At 44.0% G+C, this 18,826-nt stretch overlaps 1 protein-coding gene across 4 annotated transcripts in view; it reads left to right on the top strand.

Annotated features, from left to right (window-relative positions):
- Positions 1-18,077, top strand: part of dnajc5b (DnaJ (Hsp40) homolog, subfamily C, member 5 beta) — a 271,865-nt gene extending 253,788 nt beyond the window's left edge. For all 4 annotated transcript variants that reach the window (XM_072467665.1, XM_072467667.1, XM_072467664.1 and 1 more), the window contains 2 exons: positions 2,347-2,521; positions 15,151-18,077. In XM_072467665.1, coding sequence (XP_072323766.1) covers positions 2,347-2,521; positions 15,151-15,245 — 270 coding nt within the window. In that variant the 3' untranslated portion in view covers positions 15,246-18,077. The remainder of the gene's footprint in view (positions 1-2,346; positions 2,522-15,150) is intronic.
- The last annotated feature ends 749 nt before the right edge of the window (positions 18,078-18,826 follow it).

Here is an 18,826-nt window from a genome sequence, read left to right as displayed (position 1 = left end):
CAGTGCAAAAGATAAGGCTGAAATATTTGCAACAATCTGCAGCCAGAAGTGCCAAGGGGTTGATCCATCTCGGCCTTCTCCAGAGGCCCCAGCATCACAGATGTCAGTCTTCAGCCATTTCGATTCGCTCCACGTAATATCAGGAAACAGCTGAAGGCGCTTGATACTGCAAAGGTTTTAGGCCCTGACAATATTCCAGCAATAATCCTGAGGAGTTATGCACTCCTAGCCCAGCTGTTCAGTACAACTATAGCACTGGCATCTACCTGGCAATGTGGAAAATTGATTAGGTATGTTCTGTGCACAAGAAACAGAACAAATCCAACCTGGCCAATTACCGCCCGATCGGTTTACTCCTGGTCATCAGTAAAGTAATGGAAGGGGTCATCAACAGCACTATCAAATGGTACTAACTCAGCAATAACCTGCTCACTGCTGCTCAGTTTGGGTTCCATCAAAGTCAGTTAGCTCCTGACATCATGACAGCTTTGGTTCAAACATGGACAAAAGATCTGAATTCAAGAGGTGAGGTGAGAGTGACTGCCCTTGACATCAAGGCAGCATTTGACCGAGTGTGGCATCAAGGAGCCCTAGCAAAACTGGAGTGAATGGGTATCGGCAGGGGAGGAGGGGGGAGAGAATCCTCTGCTGGAAGAGTCATACTTGACACAAAAGAAGATGGTTCTGGTGGTTGGAGGTCAATCATCTTGGTTCTAGGAAATCACAGCAGGAGTTCCTCAGGGTAGTTTCCTAATCTCAACCATCTTCAGCTACTTCATCAATTACCTCCTTTCATCAGAAGGTCAGAAGCCAGATTCACTGATGACTGCGCAATGTTCAGTACCATTCACAACTCATCAGCCATTGAAGTAGTCCATGTGCAAATGCAACAAGCTCTGGGCATTATCCAGGCATGGGCTGACAAGTGACAATTAACATTCGCGTCACTCAAGTGCAGGAAATGACCATCTCCTACAAGAGAGAATCTAACCATTGCACTTCACATTCAGTGACATTGCCATCGCTGAATCCCTCCACTATCAACATCCTGGGGGTTACCATTGACCAGAAACTGAACTGGATAGTCATATAAATACTGTACCTACAAGAGCAGGTCAGAGGCTAGGACTCATGCAGCGAGTAATTTATCCTGACTCCCCAAAGCCTGCCCACCATCTACAAGGCAAAAGTCAGGAGTGTGATGGCATACACTCTACTTGTCTGGATGAGTGCAGCTCCAGAAACACTCCAGAAGCTCAACACCATCCAGGACAAAGCATCCACTTGATTTCTACCCCTTCCACAAACATTTGCTCCCTCCATCGCCGAGAAAACAATGGCACTGCAGTAACTCACCAAGCCTCATTAGGCAGCAACTTCCAAATCCATGACTGCTACCATCTAGAAGGATGAGGGCAACAGATACCCGAGAATATCACCACCTGGATGTTCTCCTCCAAGTCGCTCACTATCCTGACTTGGAAATATATCGCTGTTCCTTCATTGACGCTTGATCAAAATCCTGGAACTCCCTCCATAACAGCACGGTGGGTGTACCTACACCTCAGGGACTGTAGCAGTTCAAGAAGGCATCTCACCACCAGCTTTCTCGAGGGTAACTATGGATCAGCAATAAATGCTGGCCTAGCCAGCGCCCACATCCAGTAAATGATTTTTAAAAAGAATTCCTACATTTTTATGGAGATATGCAAATTTTGTGCACCACCCAGAACTCCAAAGTTTCTGCTTTTTAAACCAGTTTAAGGATTATTTTGTTATCTGGAAAGTGGAGAAAGAGCACTAATACTGTTGTGTCATTGTCCAATATTCGATTAAAATGGATTACAAATTTGACCACAATGGAATAACACCACCCACCAGTTTGATTATCAGTATTAAAATGAATGATCATCGAATCTTCATTCTGCCCACGTGTTCAGTGAGGTTTTGCATATTTAGCGACAGGCTGGCTCCCTTTTAAAGGAACAGGATACTTTGAAATTCTCATGGAAAAGAAGGGTCCTATTTGCAATGTGGTCAGTCCACCCTGGGTGTAGTCCTTCTAGCTACACTCTTAAGCCTGGAAGATTAAGGTAAAGCAAAACATACCTTTTTAAAAGTAACCCAGTGCCTTTAATGACTAGTGGAGCAGGAAACGGGGTTTACACAGGAAGGATCATGCTGCACAAGTCAGAAAGCTCGTTGTGCACCCTCCCAACCACCAGAGCACAACCAGTGGAAAATACGGAACATAACTCTCAAAACCAGTGAGTTTAATAACACAGAGAGACAAAATATATTTGCTTCTAATTGATTGCTTTTGTTTGTTTCTGATTTGCATTTTAGGGTATTTTTGTGTGCTGTGGTTTGATCACTGGCTGTTACTTCTGCTGCTGCCTCTGCTGCTGCTGTAACTGTTGCTTTGGTAAATGTAAACCTAAGTCCCCAGCAGGTGAAGAATATGAATACTATGTCTCACCAGAGGACCTGGAAGAACAAATTCGCACAGACATGGAGAATGGTAAGTGCCAAAGGCAATTATGGTGCATGTTTTCCTTCAGGATGAGCCTTAAAACTATTGCATTTGTTCTTCCAATCCTCAATTGTAAATAAAATGTGCAAAATCACGAGCACCACCGGTATCCCTTCAGCTTCCCGCTAGCCGTGATATACCTGCCCCCCATATCGCCAACTATTTTCCCCGCCTCGAATGACACCCGTATATTAATCGGGATCGCGACCCACCCCTTCCTAAATCTGGTCTGATCTGTCACCCTCCGGTGTGTCTCATGTAGCATTGCCACGCCCGCCTTCAATCCCCTCAAATGCATGAACACGCGAGCCCTCTTAACCGGCCCATTCAGCCCTCTAACGTTCCACGCGATCAGCCTGACCGGGGGGCATCTCGCCCCCTTTCCCCTGCCTATCATCCTTCTTAGGCCAGTCTCCAGCTCGCACCCTGCGCCCCCGCAGGCTGGTCTTCGGCACCCTCTGTCCTCGAACTCCCATTTGTCTCCCAGCAACAATCCCTCCCCTGTCAGCAGAGCAATCTCCCCCCCCCCCCCCCACCATTAACAGCACAACAACTCCAACCCCCTTTAACAAACTCATCATCTGCCCCCCCCCCCCCCCCCCCCCCACTCCGCTCCGTGAGCTAGCATGCCCAGCTAGCCTGGTAGCTTCCCCCCCATGATGCCAAACATCCCACCCACTATTGTTCCCCTCCCCCGCTTGGACATTCTTCAAAAAACACAGTTCCAACCAAACACAAAGAAGATTCATCCACCCTTCCCCCACCAGCACTAGGTTAACTTACAAAACTGAGCAACAGCCCAAGAAACAATATGAAAATAATTTCACATACAGTTCAAAAGCGGGAATAACATTAACAAATTTGATACAGCATTACCCGTCCCATGAGTTCAGTGTCCTCGGTCACCTGCCAGCCCTTTACTTTGAATAAAGTCCATCGCCTCATCCGGTGACTCAAATTAGAGTTCCTGATCTTCAAAAGTAATCCATAAACGAGCTGAATATAGCATCCCAAACCTCACATTCTTCTCGAAAAGGGCCGATGTTACTCGGTTGAATCCCGCTCTTCTTTTGGGCAGATCCGCACCCAGGTCCTGGTAGATGCGCAGCATGCTGTTCTCCCACTTGCAGCTCCGTGTCTGCTTGGCCATTGCAGAATCTGTTCCTTATCCAGGAACTGCTGCATTCGCACTACCATCGCCCTCGGCGGCTTGTTCACACGCGGTCTCCTCGCAAGAGTTCTGTGCGCTCTATCCACTTCCAAGGGTCGAGCATACGCCCCATCACCCATTAACTTCTCGAGCATATTCACCACATGGGCCCTTGCGTCCATTCCCTCGCAGCCCACAGGGAGGCCGATGATCCTCAAGTTCTGTCGACGGGACCTGTTCTCCAGGTCCTCCACCTTCTCCTGCAGCCTTTTCTGCTGATCCCTCATCAGCCCCACCTGTAACTCTAGCTCAGTTAGGTGTTCCTCGTGCTCGACCACCTTCCCCTCAACCATCTGGATCGCCCGACCTTGGGCATCCAGCCCCTTCTTCACCCGGTCGATCGATGCCTTGATTGGGTCTAGACCTTCCTCCTTTTGCTTGGCGAAACCCTCCTGAATAAATGTCATCAGCTGCTCCGTTGACCACTAGGCCACTGAGCTAGTACCCTGCGCCTCCGCCATGTTTTTCTGTGCTGTGGGTTTTACACGTGCCTTCTCTGCTCGATTTTTCCTCCTTAAACGACCACTTCTGGTCCACGTCTCCATATAATGGTGTGGGATTCCTCCTCACTGTCCCATTGTTGCCCTTTTTAATAATGAGGCACTATTTATAATATGTTATGTCTCAACAGCGTCGCCAATACTGTAGATATTTCTATTTATCTCGGTGAACCACAAGTCTTTCCCTTATATCGGTCAAATGACCACACAACCAGTTAGTCAGTTCAAAAGATGGTTTATTGACACACACAAGGATTACTTCGACATGTGTTGCTCTCTTTGGGGTTGGCTCTGAATATGGCGGTCAATATGGTCGCCTTCCTTAATCCTAATTATGTTTGCTCTAGAGTCGCCGGGTATCTATTGATACCGCCACAAGGTTCAAAACCAAATACTGATCAAAGACTCGGTACACCAGTTAGTTAGTTCAAAGTCAATGCTTATTTATTTACACACACAGTTAATATCTACTCATGCACGAAATGCTACAGACTAAACTATCACTACTGCTAAAGCCTATACTTAGCTTCGGGCGCCCGCTCAGTTAGAGGAACAATGGCCGTTGTTCGGAACTGAGGCTGCTGGGGTCGAAGTGGTGAAGGGGAACAGCTAAGGTCGTCCATCTGGTAGCGAGCGTTGACCTTGGACTTACTTGCTTCTGGCGCAGCTGGTGGACGGGTTTCTCCGCTGTGAGAGCCAAGTCCAAGAGAGCGATTCTCTCTTGGGGCCTTCTTCTTATACCCAAAGGGGCTTTGCGCTCTTTTGGGCGGGCCTTGAACTTGGCCCCAATCAATTGGGCCATTTCTTGATCATTCCTATTGATTTCATCCAATAAAGGGGTGGGTGTCCTGATGGCTGGGCATGTCCAAGGTAGTCGTTGGCCTGCTTTGTTTCGGTCTCCTCTGGCGCTGGGGTGTCTGCCTTAGTATCGGCTACTCAAATTTTACTCTTTTGTTCCCGGAGATGGGCCATTAGTATGCTAATGGGCCTACAGTTTTGGGCTTGTCTGGGAGCTGCAGCTCCAATATACAGACAAGCTCTGAACCTGCTTGTTTTCTCAGCATTGTCCATTTTCCCTGCAATCTTTGCAAAGTGTCCATTTTATAATCGGGAAGTGGCCATCCCAAATGGCTACACATGCAAACACAATATCTACTATGAGTTAAACTACACCATCAGCTACAATAACCTAAACTTAACCTCAGGGCGACCGGCACTGTGTAGATGGATAAGGCCTTTATCTTGATCTCACGTGACTAGTTTGAAGAAGTGGCTCTGTCTCTGCTGGGCCCGTCAGTCAGGTAGCAATCGTTGGTCTTGAACTTGGCTGTCTGGTCGTTATGCTGCAGTTGGTGTGGGCACAGGCCTATCCCAAAAGAGGCTGGCACAGGCCGGGTCCAAAAGAGGCAGAATACATGGCTGTGTCCCCTTTTATCCCTCTGGGATTTTGCGCTCTTTGGGGCGGTCCTTGATCTTGGGCCCAGTAGTTCGACAGGACTCTGATCACTGCCTTCGATTTCGGCCAATAAAGGGGCGGCTGCCTTAGTGGCTGGGCAGGTCCTTAGCGGTCATTGACCTTAGCAGTTGGACTCTCTGAGTAAAGGGAGTGGCGCCGATCAGTCTGTGGCTGTACCGGTTTCTTGATTGGAGTCCTATTGTTCTGGGGAACAGGCCATTAAAATGCAAATGAGCGGGGGTTTCGATCAGGTCTAGCTACCTGCATTTCAAATACACAGAAGCTCTGTATCTGTCTGAGTCCTGGGTTGGCCATAATTCCCATGGTCCTTTGCAGGTGGCCATCTCGGGTGGCTACATCCCGTCCTCTTGATCCTGAACGCGAAGCGTGGTGGATCACACTATTGATCCCTATCCATTCTTGGTGTACCGGTCACCCTTGGTCAAGGCCAGGTTCTACTCTATCCTATCCTATGTTTTGGGGCATTTACCTAATACTTATTAACACATCATACATTAATTAATCTCTAACGGGTCACTATAAAACATTCCACTTTGAAACATTTAACTTATCCGTACAGTTGATTACTAACTAACACTATCTAAGCTACTCTCATGCTGCTGGCGAATATCAAAAAGAACTTATGTACAGTACAAAAATTTTAAAACAGCAGCATTACATTTCTCAAAAATTTTTAAACGGCAGCATTACATTTCTACTTAATTCTGGTAACATTTACAGAGGTACATGGTTTTAATTCTTAACAGCAGTTAATACATTTGTTCAGTTTTGTTGAATTCCAAAGAAGGGGGCTAGGACTGTATATATCGGGGACCGGGAGGCTTTGCTCGCCATTTATGGAGACGAAGTGTCTGAATGACACTGCAGATTATTGCAATTACTAGAAGGGCCTCTACTGTGTATGAAAGGGGGTACCATTTGGCAATGTTTTCGCACCAAGTGGGGGTTTTGGTGTCTGTCTTTGTGTGTGGTGTGGTGTCCGGGCTAGGGGTGTCATGTTGTGTGGTAATGTTCGGGACTGGTGTAGTATTCGTTACAAGAGTCCGTTGCGCGCACAGTTGCGGAAGTCCAGTGAAGATCCAAACGCATGTTAGCAGTCCTTGCTTCATCCTGTTTTCTGTCTTCCATTTTCCGTGTATTCCTGGGGGTGCAAGATTAATATCTGTTATTATCTTCAGTTAATATCTCGTTTTATTTGTTTTTCGCTCCTTACTCCAATTACCCATTATGATTGTCACATTTGACTCCCTCATTTTTTTTTTTTTTGAAATACCATTTTGAGAGACGAGAAATACAAATTTTCAAAGTACAGAGATTCTCACAGCTTGTGGTCGATGCGGGGAGTGGGCGGACAATTTCTCCGACCAGTCTTTTCTTTACTTGCAACCAGTGGTGGTCGAGGCTTTGCTTAACTGGTCGAATTTCAGGGCGGCCAGTTTTATATATTTTTTAGCTGCAATCACATTTGGCCTGGGGTGTAACTAGCATATAGAGTCGGTGTAGTGTGACCGAAGGAGGAGAGAAACAAAAATGAAGTGGCATTGCTGAGGTGTCCCTGCCATGAGAAGTGGCGGGTAAGCACTCACAGTTTGCATGGGGCAGCTTGGACCTTGTAGCTGCTGTGGGTGGTGTTCTCTTTCATATCTGGGGGCTAGTCTAGCTGGTCGTGGGGGTCTCCTGCAATCTCGGACGAAGTGTCCTGACTGCCCACAGTTGTAACATGACCCCCGGGGCACGCAAGGTGGAGCAGGCTCTCTGGTGTATTGCTCCCTTGGGTATGGTTCCCTGGGATATTGGACTTCTCCTTTACCCTCGTTTATCCATGCAGGTCCCTGGCTAATCCTAACTGGGTGCATGTTTGCTTCCATATCGTCCTGATCTGTCTGTCGGTGTAGGGTTTGTTCCCATGCTCTAGAAAGTCGTTTCAATACCCAAACTTCATTGTGTATGTGGTCTGTGGGGTCGTAGTTTACACAAGCCTTTTGACCTGCGTCTGTGGCATGCGAGACTAAGGTGTGGGACCATTTAATGGTGTCCTCCTCATTTAGGTGTGCGCGGTTCAATTGTCCATAAACTGCCATAAAATGGATCCAAAGGCGACCTGCAAATGCGGTCGGATGCTCTCCCTTCTTTTGCCTGCAGTGATTTAAACCCTTTGTTATACCCGATTGCACCTAATATGGCTGTTTTCATTTCCTGTAGGCTTCCTCCTGCTACATTCTGGGGTCCAGGCAAAGCTGATCTTACGGACTGGCTAAGGCTCCTAACTATGAGTTTGACTTCCTCTCTCTCGTCTAGGCCGTACATAACTTTTTGTTGGCACACTTCCTCAAAGAAGCTGTGCGGGCCTGCGGTGGGCTGGAATGGACTCATTTTCATGCAAGCCTTTCTCAACTGGGTTATGGATAGTGGGGTGGTGTAAACGATATCAGGCTCATCCTGGTCCGATGACTTGCGCTGCGTGGTAACCGGAGTCATGGGGGTCGAATTGTGAGTGGGAGTGGGTGCTGCCTGTGCAGTCGGTGGTGCGGGTGCTTTCCTTTTCGGGGAGTGGGGGACTTGATTTTGATTTCCCGTGTCCTCTACGTATCTTTGCGCGCTTTCATTTAATTCCTGCCAATCGGGGGCATCTTCCTCATCTAAATTCTGGCCAAAAGTATACCTAAAGCCATTCTGTACTGAGAGTAGCGACTGTAACTTCTCTATCTGTTGTCGGCATTTCGCGTGGTCTACTGTACTCTGTCTCTGTTCTCTCGTGGAGCTGTGGAGCGCTCGCAAAGCTGTTTTTATATCCACGCATTGACTCATTAACTGTGCTACCTGCTGTTCTGTCTCTTCTCTTACCAGGACTGTGCGCTGTGTATCTTGGTAGGCTTTATCGTACTGGGTCTGAAGGCTGCTAAGGTGAACTAAACAAGATTGGTGTGCACGTTTCACATCAGCCATCTCCTTATCTTTAGCTGCTAACTGTTCCCAGAGCTGCTCGATTATCTTTTCGCTTTCATTACTGTTTCCCTCGTTCTTTTCTTCCTTCTCAATTAACTGCCTACGGAGCGTCTTCACGACCTCCTCTGTGCCTCGCTACTGTGCCAAACAGGACACTATTGCCATCGGCTTTTGGACCTTTGCTACATTTTTCTTATGGACCTCACTTAGATTGTCCCACCGAGTTTGTCCTATGCTTCCTGGACCTGACTCATCATTTGCACAAAAATTGGACCATCCTTTCCCCTTTAAATACTTCCTCAATTCTTCCTCCCATATGGGGCATTGCTCTGCTCTGTTGGTCGCTGCGACCTCGGGTTCCTGTGGGTTCATTAAACGTTCCATCGCTTTAGTGGCCATTGATCTAATATCTCTTTTGTTCTACCTCTAATATCTCTTGCTCTACTTTTAACTTCTCTTTCCCTACCTTTAATTTGGGACAGGGGAATAAGGCGGCGATTTGAACAGCGAGTATTGCCTAAGCTATTTTCCGGTTCACAATTCTCTCGACAGTTTTACACGATGCTAGCAAATTTACCTTACTTTCCCTGGTAGGTATGCATGCAGGTTAGTACACACTTCCGAAATTCGGTTATTTGGTCGATATGGGGCTTGCACTTGTGGTTCTTTCTCTTTCACGCAATTGGATTTAAGGTTTGTGGGTTCTCTCGGAGTGACAAAGTCACTTCTAATCAGAGTTCGCCAATAATGTTACCCTTTTTAATAATGAGGCTCTATTTATAATATGATGTATGTCCCAACAGCGTCGCCAGTGCTGTGGGTATTTCTATTTATCTCGGTGAACCACAAGTCTTTCCCTTATATCGGTCAAATGACCACACAACCAGTTACTTAGTTCAAAAGATGGTTTATTTACACGTAAGGATTACTTCAACATGCAAACACAATATCTACAACAAGTTAAACTACACCTATCAGCTACAATAACCTTTACTTAACTTCAAGGCGACCGGCACTGTGCAGATGGATAAGGCCTTTATCTTGATCTCACGGGGCTGGTTTGAAGAAGTGTCTCTGTCTCTGCTGGGCTCATCCGTCAGGTAGTGATCGTTGGTCTTGAACTTGGCTGTCTGGTCGTTATGCTGCAGTTGGTGTGGGCACAGGTCGATCCTAAAAGAGGCTGGCACAGGCCGGGCCCAAAAGAGGCCGAACACATGGCTGTGTCCCCCTTTATCCCTCTGGGATTTTGCGCTCTTTGGGGTGGTCCTTGATCTGGACCCAATAGTTCGACAGGGCTCTGATCACTGCCTTCGATTTCGGCCAATAAAGGGGCGGGTGCCTTGGTGGCTGGGCGGGTCCTTTGCAGATGGCTACACCATCAATTCCCGATTTTTCAAATAAAGTTCGAAAAAAGTCGGGGTAGAAGATCCAAAAGGTCCGTCACGAGCGGGAGCTACCAAATGTGCGACCTCCTACTCCATGGACGCCACCGGAAGTCCATTATTGCTGGCCTTAAGGGACGGAAAACCATGTAGCTCCTGATGGCAGCATTGAATTGCAATGTCCTCATGGTTCAAGGGTGTCAATTGGCTCATTAATGATCTTGATTGACATCCCACCACTGGTGGTCGGGAATTCTACTTCAGCCCTTTCCCTCCTCCAACCTAATCTGGGGATGTTCTCACGCTGTGGGGGACTAACCGAGGGGGCCCCTCACTCGTGATTAAGTGGACCCAGCCACAGCGGTTCCCACCATGATAGGCTGCATTAAATCCAATCTGCTATGTAAGAATTCAAAACATTTAAGATCTTTTTACCAGTGGATACCTCATGATAAACTCACTCTCCTATTACTCAACACCTATTGTTGAATGGAAGACTGACAACTTATTTTTAGAAGTTAAACCATTGTACATTTTGGCTTCCATTTAGAACTGGTTTATCAAATTAGTCTGCAGTGCTTTTGTTTCTAAGAGCTAACACTGCCCCAGCCTGAACTGTGAATGACTAGCAATGTATAAATGACTGATTGGAAAAGACGGGTAGAAAAAAAAAGTTTAAAATTGACCTAATTTTGGAAACAAATTTCTAACAATGCGATACCAAAATAAAGTAAACACACCAGTTAGTCCACTGAAACACACTCAATAACTGAAAGGGAACAAATTTCCCACAGTGGTTTTGCTAGAAAATTAAATCACCTGGCATAAACACGTAGGGTAAATGTAAATCAAAACTTCTATAAACCCAAGGCACCATCTGTCCTGTGAGGAACGTGTTGCTTTACTGACAGGTTTGAAATACCTCAGGCAGCCTGCCACACTATCTTTCTATTTTTAAATATTGGAAAGATAAACTATTTCAGGCCCAACATTTTACAATCATCATAAATTTCAATAGCATTCAGAGGTCGATGCTGGGCAGAGTTCCACTGACAAGCCTGAGTAAGTATGCACAGATCTCTGCTCTCCACTGCTCCATAATAATGAAAGACAGTGGTGTGACTATGGGTTGCTTGCACTGCTTTTATAGATGCCCCTTATCTTGCTATCCACAATGCACAGGCAGCAGGACAGGTAGCTAAGGTGGTTAAGAAGACATATGGGATACTTGCCTTTATTAGCCGAGGCATGGACTATAAGAGTAGGGAGATTATGATGGAGCTGCATAAAACACTCGTTAGGCCACAACTGGAGTACTGTGTGCAGTTCTGGTCACCATACTACAGTCCAAAGATGTGCACATTAGGTGGATTGGCCATGCTAAATTGCCCTTAATGCCGCAAACAAATAGGTTAGGTGGGGTTAACGGGTTATGGGGATAGGGTGGAGGAGTGAGCTTCAGTAGGATGCTCTTTCGAAGGGCCGGTGCAGACTCGATAGGCCGAATGGCCTCCTTCTGCACTGTAAATTCTATGGTTCGATGATTCTATAGGAAGGATGTGATTGCACTAAAGAGGATGCAGAAGAGATTCACCAGGATGTTGCCTGGGCTGAAGTCTTTAAGCTATGAAGAGAGGCTGGTTAGGCTGGGGTCGTTTTCTTTAGAGCAAAGAAGGCTGAGGGGACCTGATTGAGGTGTACAGAATTATGAGGGACATAGATAGGAAGAAACTGTTCCCCTTAGAGGAGTCAGTAACCAGGGGACATAGATTTAAGGTAAGGGGCAGGAGATTTAGAGGGGTTTTGAGGAAAAACCTTTTCACCCAGGGGGTGGTAGGAATCTGGAACTCACTGCCTGAAAGAATGGTAGAGGCGGGCACCCTCACAACATTTAAGAAGCATTTAGTTGAGCATTTGAAACGCCATAGAATACAAGGCTACGGACCAAGACCTGGAAAATGGGATTATAATAGATAGGTGTTGGATGGCGGTGCAGACATGATGGGCCGAAGGGCCACTTTCTGTGCTGTAAAGCTCTATGACTCTGTTAAGTGGGGTATTGTCATGAATGATGAGAGTTTCTTTATTTGTTCTTTCAGAATTACTTTTCTGTTAATGCTTACTATTTTTGAGAGTTGTGTATATTTTTTCTCTCGGCCTCCCTATTCTCCAGCTCCACTTCACCCCATTCTCAGAAAGCGAAACCTAATTTCCCAGGAGCTGGCAACTGCCATTGTCTATTCTTCAAGAGCTGGCTTTTAAAGCAGACCAAGGCAGGCCAGCAGCACAGTTCAATTCCCGTACCAGCCTCCCCGAACAGGCGCCGGAATGTGGCGACTAGGGGCTGTTTGCAGTAACTTCATTTGAAGCCTACTTGTGACGATAAGCGATTTTCATTTTTCATTTCATTTCGTGTGTAAGCCAAAACAGTGTATTTCAGCAGGCTTTTCTAACATGAGGCCATCCCTGCAAAACCTAAGCATGTCCTCTCCAAACTACCATTCACAGTTTCTAACTGAGGCACTAAACAGTGACCAGGAGCGGGAATCGCTTCTCGGAACATACCAAATTTTGAATCTGGGAATTTGGCAGTGTTGCTCTGTTTCTCTGGTTCTAAATATGGCGGTTAATAAGGTTGTCTTCCTTAATCCTAATTCCGTTTGCTTTAGAGTCGCCAGGTATCTTTTGATACCGCCACAAGGTTCAAACCCGAATACTGATCAAAGAGCCGATACACCAGTTAGTTAATTCAAAGTCAATACTATTTATTTACACACACCGTAAGATCTACACATGCACAAAGTACTATAAACTAAATTATCTCTAACGCTAATGCCTATACTTAGCTTCGGGTGCCCACTCAGTCAGAGGAACAATGGCCGTTGTTCGGATCTGAGGTTGCTGGGTTTGAAGTGGTACAAGAGAACAGCTAAGGTCGTCCGTCTGGTAGCGAGCGTTGACCTTGGACTTACTTGCTTCTGGTGCAGCTGGTGGACGGGTCTCTCCGCTTTGAGAGCCGATTCCAAGAGAGCGATTCTCTCTCGGGGCCTTCTTCTTATACCCGAAGGGGCATTGCGCGCTTTTGGGCGGGCCTTCAACTTGGCCCCGATTAATTGGGCCGTAACTTGATCACTCGTATTGATCTTGACCAATAAAGGGGTGGGTGCACTGATGGCTGGGCATGTCCTAGGTGGCCGCTGGCCTGGCTTTGTTTATGCTTTCAGTTTGGGGAACTGGCGCCGCGAGGTCTGGAGCTCGATCGCTTGCTTGAGTGTCTTTCCTTTGTTCCCGGAGATGGGCCATCAATATGCTAATAGACCTACAGTTTCAGTCTCGTCTGGGATCTACGGTTCCAATATGCATACAGGCTCTGTGCCTGCCTGCTTTCTTAGCATTGTCCATAGTTCCCTCCAGTCTTTGCAAATATCCATTTTATATTGTGGAAGTGGCCATCCCAGATGGCTACAGCAGTTTGCATCTAATCAGATGGTGAATTTATGTGACAAGTCACATGAGGAAGCCAAGTAATGTATTTTTAAAGAGATACTATTTAAATATAGCCACTACGGAGTGGAGCTTATCATGTTCCTTCCACTGGAGACATGTATCATTATGTTTAACTGATCATGTTTCACTCTCCTGAAAATCTACTTGTATATAAATTCTGTTTTCTTAATTCATTTTATGTAGGAACCCCTTAAAAACAAGGTACCTGTTGTTACTAATCTTTTATTGTGCTATGATTAATTTTACTTTGAAATATGTGAACATTTCCAAAATAGGAAATAATATTCCATTCTACCACGTGCAACTCACTCAGCAGCTGATACCACGGAATGTTTTTCCAGCTGCCTCTCACTGCCAAAATAAATTCTATCAATGGTTTAGCAGTGGATGATCATTTGAATACTTGCAGTACTGTCTGCACTGTACATTATATAAGTGCACAGTGAAAGCTGGACTTTTTCCCGATGGACTGGAAACTCATATATATGAAAACAGAATATTAATTATTTCTAGAATTTGGTCTGGTTGAAAATAATAAATTATGGCTCAATAATGTCCACCTTTTTTGGGAGCAAAGGACATTAATTCAACATTGTTGTACTATAAAACAGGGCAGCACTAATCATTTTGATCAGCAGGAGTTAATTTTGCTGCAGCATAAGCTACGCTCGCAGTAAATACATCTTTAAAATTGTGTTACATGCTCTTCCATAAAGCTTTGTTAGCTATAGGCCCGGATTCTTGTGGAGTTGGGCAAAGTTGGGAAGCCTTTGAAATGAAGTTTGGGGCCCAATTCCAGGGTTTCCACCTCCATTCTACTGTCTGGAAATTTTCACTGGGATATGAGGGGATGGGTAGCAAGCCTGCATGGAGCACTTCCAACCTCACCCCGCCCCACCAGAATAAATTGATGGAGTTAGTCCGTTCAATTCATGGATGTGGTTTGTGGCACCTCAGAGGAGTACTATCGTGGGAGTACCCTAGTCCCGAGTTGAGCACCTAAAACAAAAAGCCATTCAACATTTGCTTTGAATTAAATTTCCCCTATTACCTTTTTATAAAACTATCAATCAACCACAGACATTCATAGGGTCAGTGACAAAAAACTATATCTACTTCATACCTCAATATTTTGTCACACAGGCATTTGAAAAACTCTTCACAGCTCTGGTTACTACAAGGTAATAAATATATTATTCAAACAAAGCTATCACATCCTCTGTAGCTGTGTAAACAGACCCCTACTGAGAGTTAAGTAAATTAGCAACTTCTGGAGCTCAGCCAAGACTTCATAATGAGGCCATCTGAAAAAGCAATTTGTTCTGCTTCTCTGAATACAGTTGCCTTCAGGGCCTGATTTTCATGATTGTAACTAGTTCGATGTTCCAGTAAATGAAGGTGGGCTTATCCCACCCCACCCTCTGCAGAATGAAATTATGGCAGGCAGCGGCCTCCTAAATGAGACCCATTTTCTTCACGAAATTCCAACCCATTGTATCGGATGACATTTTTAAACATCTGAACAGTAGGTTGAGGCATATCCAGACATTATTTTAATGCGCTAATTCTTACTTCCTGTTGCTTTATTGTTGTAGATGGGGCGACTCCAATTGTGCTGCAGCCTACAAATGCAAGTGAGAAAACACAGCTTATTGGTGATGGTCGACGTAGCTACAATACCGATGGGTAGAATTTAAGAAAGCAGCAAGTTGAGCTGAAAATCCAGGCAACTGTTACAATGTGGACATGCCATGGAATGTGGTTGTATTTTACATTTGGAAAATTACATCATCAACTATCAATCTTGATATTTCTTAACAACCACCATCAACAGTACCCACGACTGTAAAAAGCAGTTTGAAAACCTATCAATGAGCAAAGTCCAATGAGCTTTGTGCTCTAAACACTTCAAAATCAAATCCTTGGTTTCTCTCACTTTACCTTATAACATCATCTGGAATTGAGCATTCTATTATTTTAAACACTTCAGCCGACTGTGTTTGATAGACTTTCTCCCTCAAATATTTGTCAGATTTTGTATACTGTGTAACCAAATTGCACGTTTTTGCATAAGCAAATGTATTTTATTAAGTAGACACCTACTGACATGTGAGGCTGGAAGTGAACACTAATTTCCTATTTTCCACTTGACTAGCTATTCATTGTCCTGCCAGTAAGAAAGTTAGAAATAAATCATTTACTGCAAAATATTGTAGTAGTTCTGCTACTTGCTACTGAATTCTTTATGGCTGGGACGTTGTCATTGCACTCGGAGTAATAGGCTGACTGACCTGATTGCAGCTATAACAAAAAGACTGGGTGACAAATGCAGGGAGCAGTAAGATCAGCACTTCAATCATTTATAGTTTTGGAAGCTCTTTCTGGAGTATAACTAAACTGTGGTAGAGATTCTAGCAAGGTTCCTTAGGTCAAAGAAAACTATTAAAGGGATTTGAATAGATACCATATAGGAACTATTTTATGTACCTTTGGACCAAAGACTGTAATGTACTTCCATGCTATCTGAATCATAGCCTCACCTTAGTCATCTCTATTTCAGTTCTTTGATTACAGGATGCCCTTTCATAGCTTTAGCAAGATACGCATTTCTTCAATAACCACCACCTAAATGAATACTTTTCTATTTTAGTGTACAGTAGAATTAGAGAAATCTTCCAAAACCAGAGAAAATATCATTCCCTGAATTTTTGGAGGAAAGCTGTTATTTTGTTACTTTATTTTAGTATTAACTTCTCAGTGCTCAAAGACTTAATGCACCTGCTTTTCCCTCCTTCATGGACTAGATGTAAATATTATAAATTCTCTTGAATTATGATGCAATTCTACATCTTGCTGCCCATACCCACTGATCTCAAGGGCACATATCAGAAATTCCAGCAAACACTGCTTTTACAAACACCTTGAACATAAAAGTTGTAGAATGACCCTTTTAGTGTAAAGTGTCCCATCTTGAAATACAACAAAATCCTTGTTGTGCTCCACATTGAGGCGGTGATTCTGAATGCAATTCATTATTCATAATGTCACTGGGCCAGAAATTATGTCGTAGTTCTACACAAAAGCTTACATTTGTCCTGTGCCCCAAGCAGCAAGAAACCTTGATGTCCACTGCAGCACATACTGGAATTTCTAACAATGAAATGGGAATGATGAAGATATGTTTCCCCACTTATTCAGCCCATTTTGTATCTAAACTTGAAGCAGAGTAACCATGTGTGTTCATATTTCTGTCCATATATTATTTTGGATTGTTGGACAATTTCATGACTTCCTATTTAAAGCATAAACAAATGTTCTCCTTCACATCTTCCACCCTTCTCATGTAAGTAAGGGTTGATAAATAGCAACATCAATTTTTAAAAAAAAAATTACAGGGAAGTTTTATCAAGGCAAATATGACACAATCTTTATGGTTTTATTTGTCAATATTTTAAAAATGAACGGTTTCGAAATTAGCAATAGATTTGTGTAGTTTTGTTTTGTGAGTTGCTGTAGTTAATACATTAAAATATAATAACTACCTATGTATGATGCTTTTGCATTTCAGTCCATTGTGGGAATATTGTCTGCCCACTGCAGTTAAATCAATTGTGAAAAGAATGTAATTTTCAGTTTTTGGATATTTTACTACCTGTCCAGTTTCAAGTGTTATCGGTTGTAAGTTGCTACCTTTGGTCACTGAACTTGCCTGGAACAAACATACATGGCATTCAGATTCAAAAGTGATCTAGTTTCTGCTTACTTCCCCAAATGTGCAATCAAGTGAAACACACTAATATCTTTGCAAGCTCACATCCTGCACAAAACATGATTTCTTTCCTTGGCATATTTTCAAGGTTCCAGTGATCAGAAGATGTTCAATGCAGGCGTCAGTCATCTCCATTTGTAGAGACCCTTAAATTTCCCAATCCTTAACCAGATATGAAATGTCCTATAATTAACTGTGATACCTGACTACTTGGCTTCCCTTCTTTGGTGCTTACCCATCACAATAGGATAACAAAATATGGGTTGTGTGAATGCAAAACAAATGGGGATATAAAAAAAGTATTAATTTTCTGACATATAAAATGTAATGCACAATTCTCAGAAAAAGGCAACATAACTAAATATTTGTCAGTGGGTATTAGCATGTTGTCACTATCCTCTCCATGTGGTTCTTCCTGTGAAATCAGAACATTAAACAAGTGGAGAAGATGACTGATTTCGATGAAGCTTCATTCAAAGCATTTCTTTTTTCCTTTTGTATTTTACATTTACTTAATTTTTTCCTTTCTGTTCTTTTTGACATGTGAACATAAACTACGAGGACAGAAAAAATACAGTATTTGAACAATAAAACTTCATTAAAAATGTATGGTTGCACTGGAGCTAAACAAAATAAAAAATAAAGTGTTAGCAAAATATCTGCAATCGGTAAAATGATTCATTTTTGTTTTGTGTATACATTTGCGATGTAAAAGAATCAGTATATTATTAAAAAAGTACTGTTCTAAACGAAGGCCTAGACTTGTTGAATGTTGATTTGATGCTTGATACTTCAATCTCTATACCTCTTTTATGGTTTTATTCTCTCTCTCTCTTCAGGTAAAATAAGAAGTCTCACAAGACCAGGTTAAAGTCCTATTTGAAATCACAAGCTTTTGGAACGCTGCTCCTTCATCAGGTGAAGTGGAGGTAGGTTCACAAACACAGCATACATATATATATATACATATATAGGAGAGACAGAATTGCAAGTTAATTGCAGATTGGAATGTGAAGAATGTTTGGAATGCGAGTCTTTACAGGTAAAGAAGTCTTTACAGGTACAAGCAGTGCAAGTGGAATGAGGGATAATCACAGGTTATTGAGGTGTGAATTGCCTAAAGTCAGTGTAGTTAGGATTCTGCAAACCAGGTCAGTATGGTGGGAGTTATATGTAATGTGACCCAAATCCGACATCCCGGTTGAGGCCGTCCTCATGTGTGCGGAACTTGGCTACCAATTTCTGCTCGGTGACTGCATTGTCATGTGTCTTGAAGTCTGCCTTGGAGAATGGTTTACCTGAAGATCAGAGGCTGAATGTCCTTGACTGCTGAAGTGTTCTCTGACTAGAAGGGAACACTCCTGCCTGCCAATTGTTGCGCTGTGTCCGTTCATCCATTGCCATAGCGTCTGCATGGTCTCGCCAATGTACTACACATCGGACATCCTTTCCTGCAGCATATGATCCGGCATGTCTTGCAGAGGTTGCCGTGTGGTGTCATG

This window comes from Scyliorhinus torazame, chromosome 11 (genome assembly GCF_047496885.1).
Source record: "Scyliorhinus torazame isolate Kashiwa2021f chromosome 11, sScyTor2.1, whole genome shotgun sequence".
NCBI classification, from domain to species: Eukaryota; Metazoa; Chordata; class Chondrichthyes; order Carcharhiniformes; family Scyliorhinidae; genus Scyliorhinus; species Scyliorhinus torazame.
This window is presented reverse-complemented; position numbering and strand designations above follow the sequence as displayed.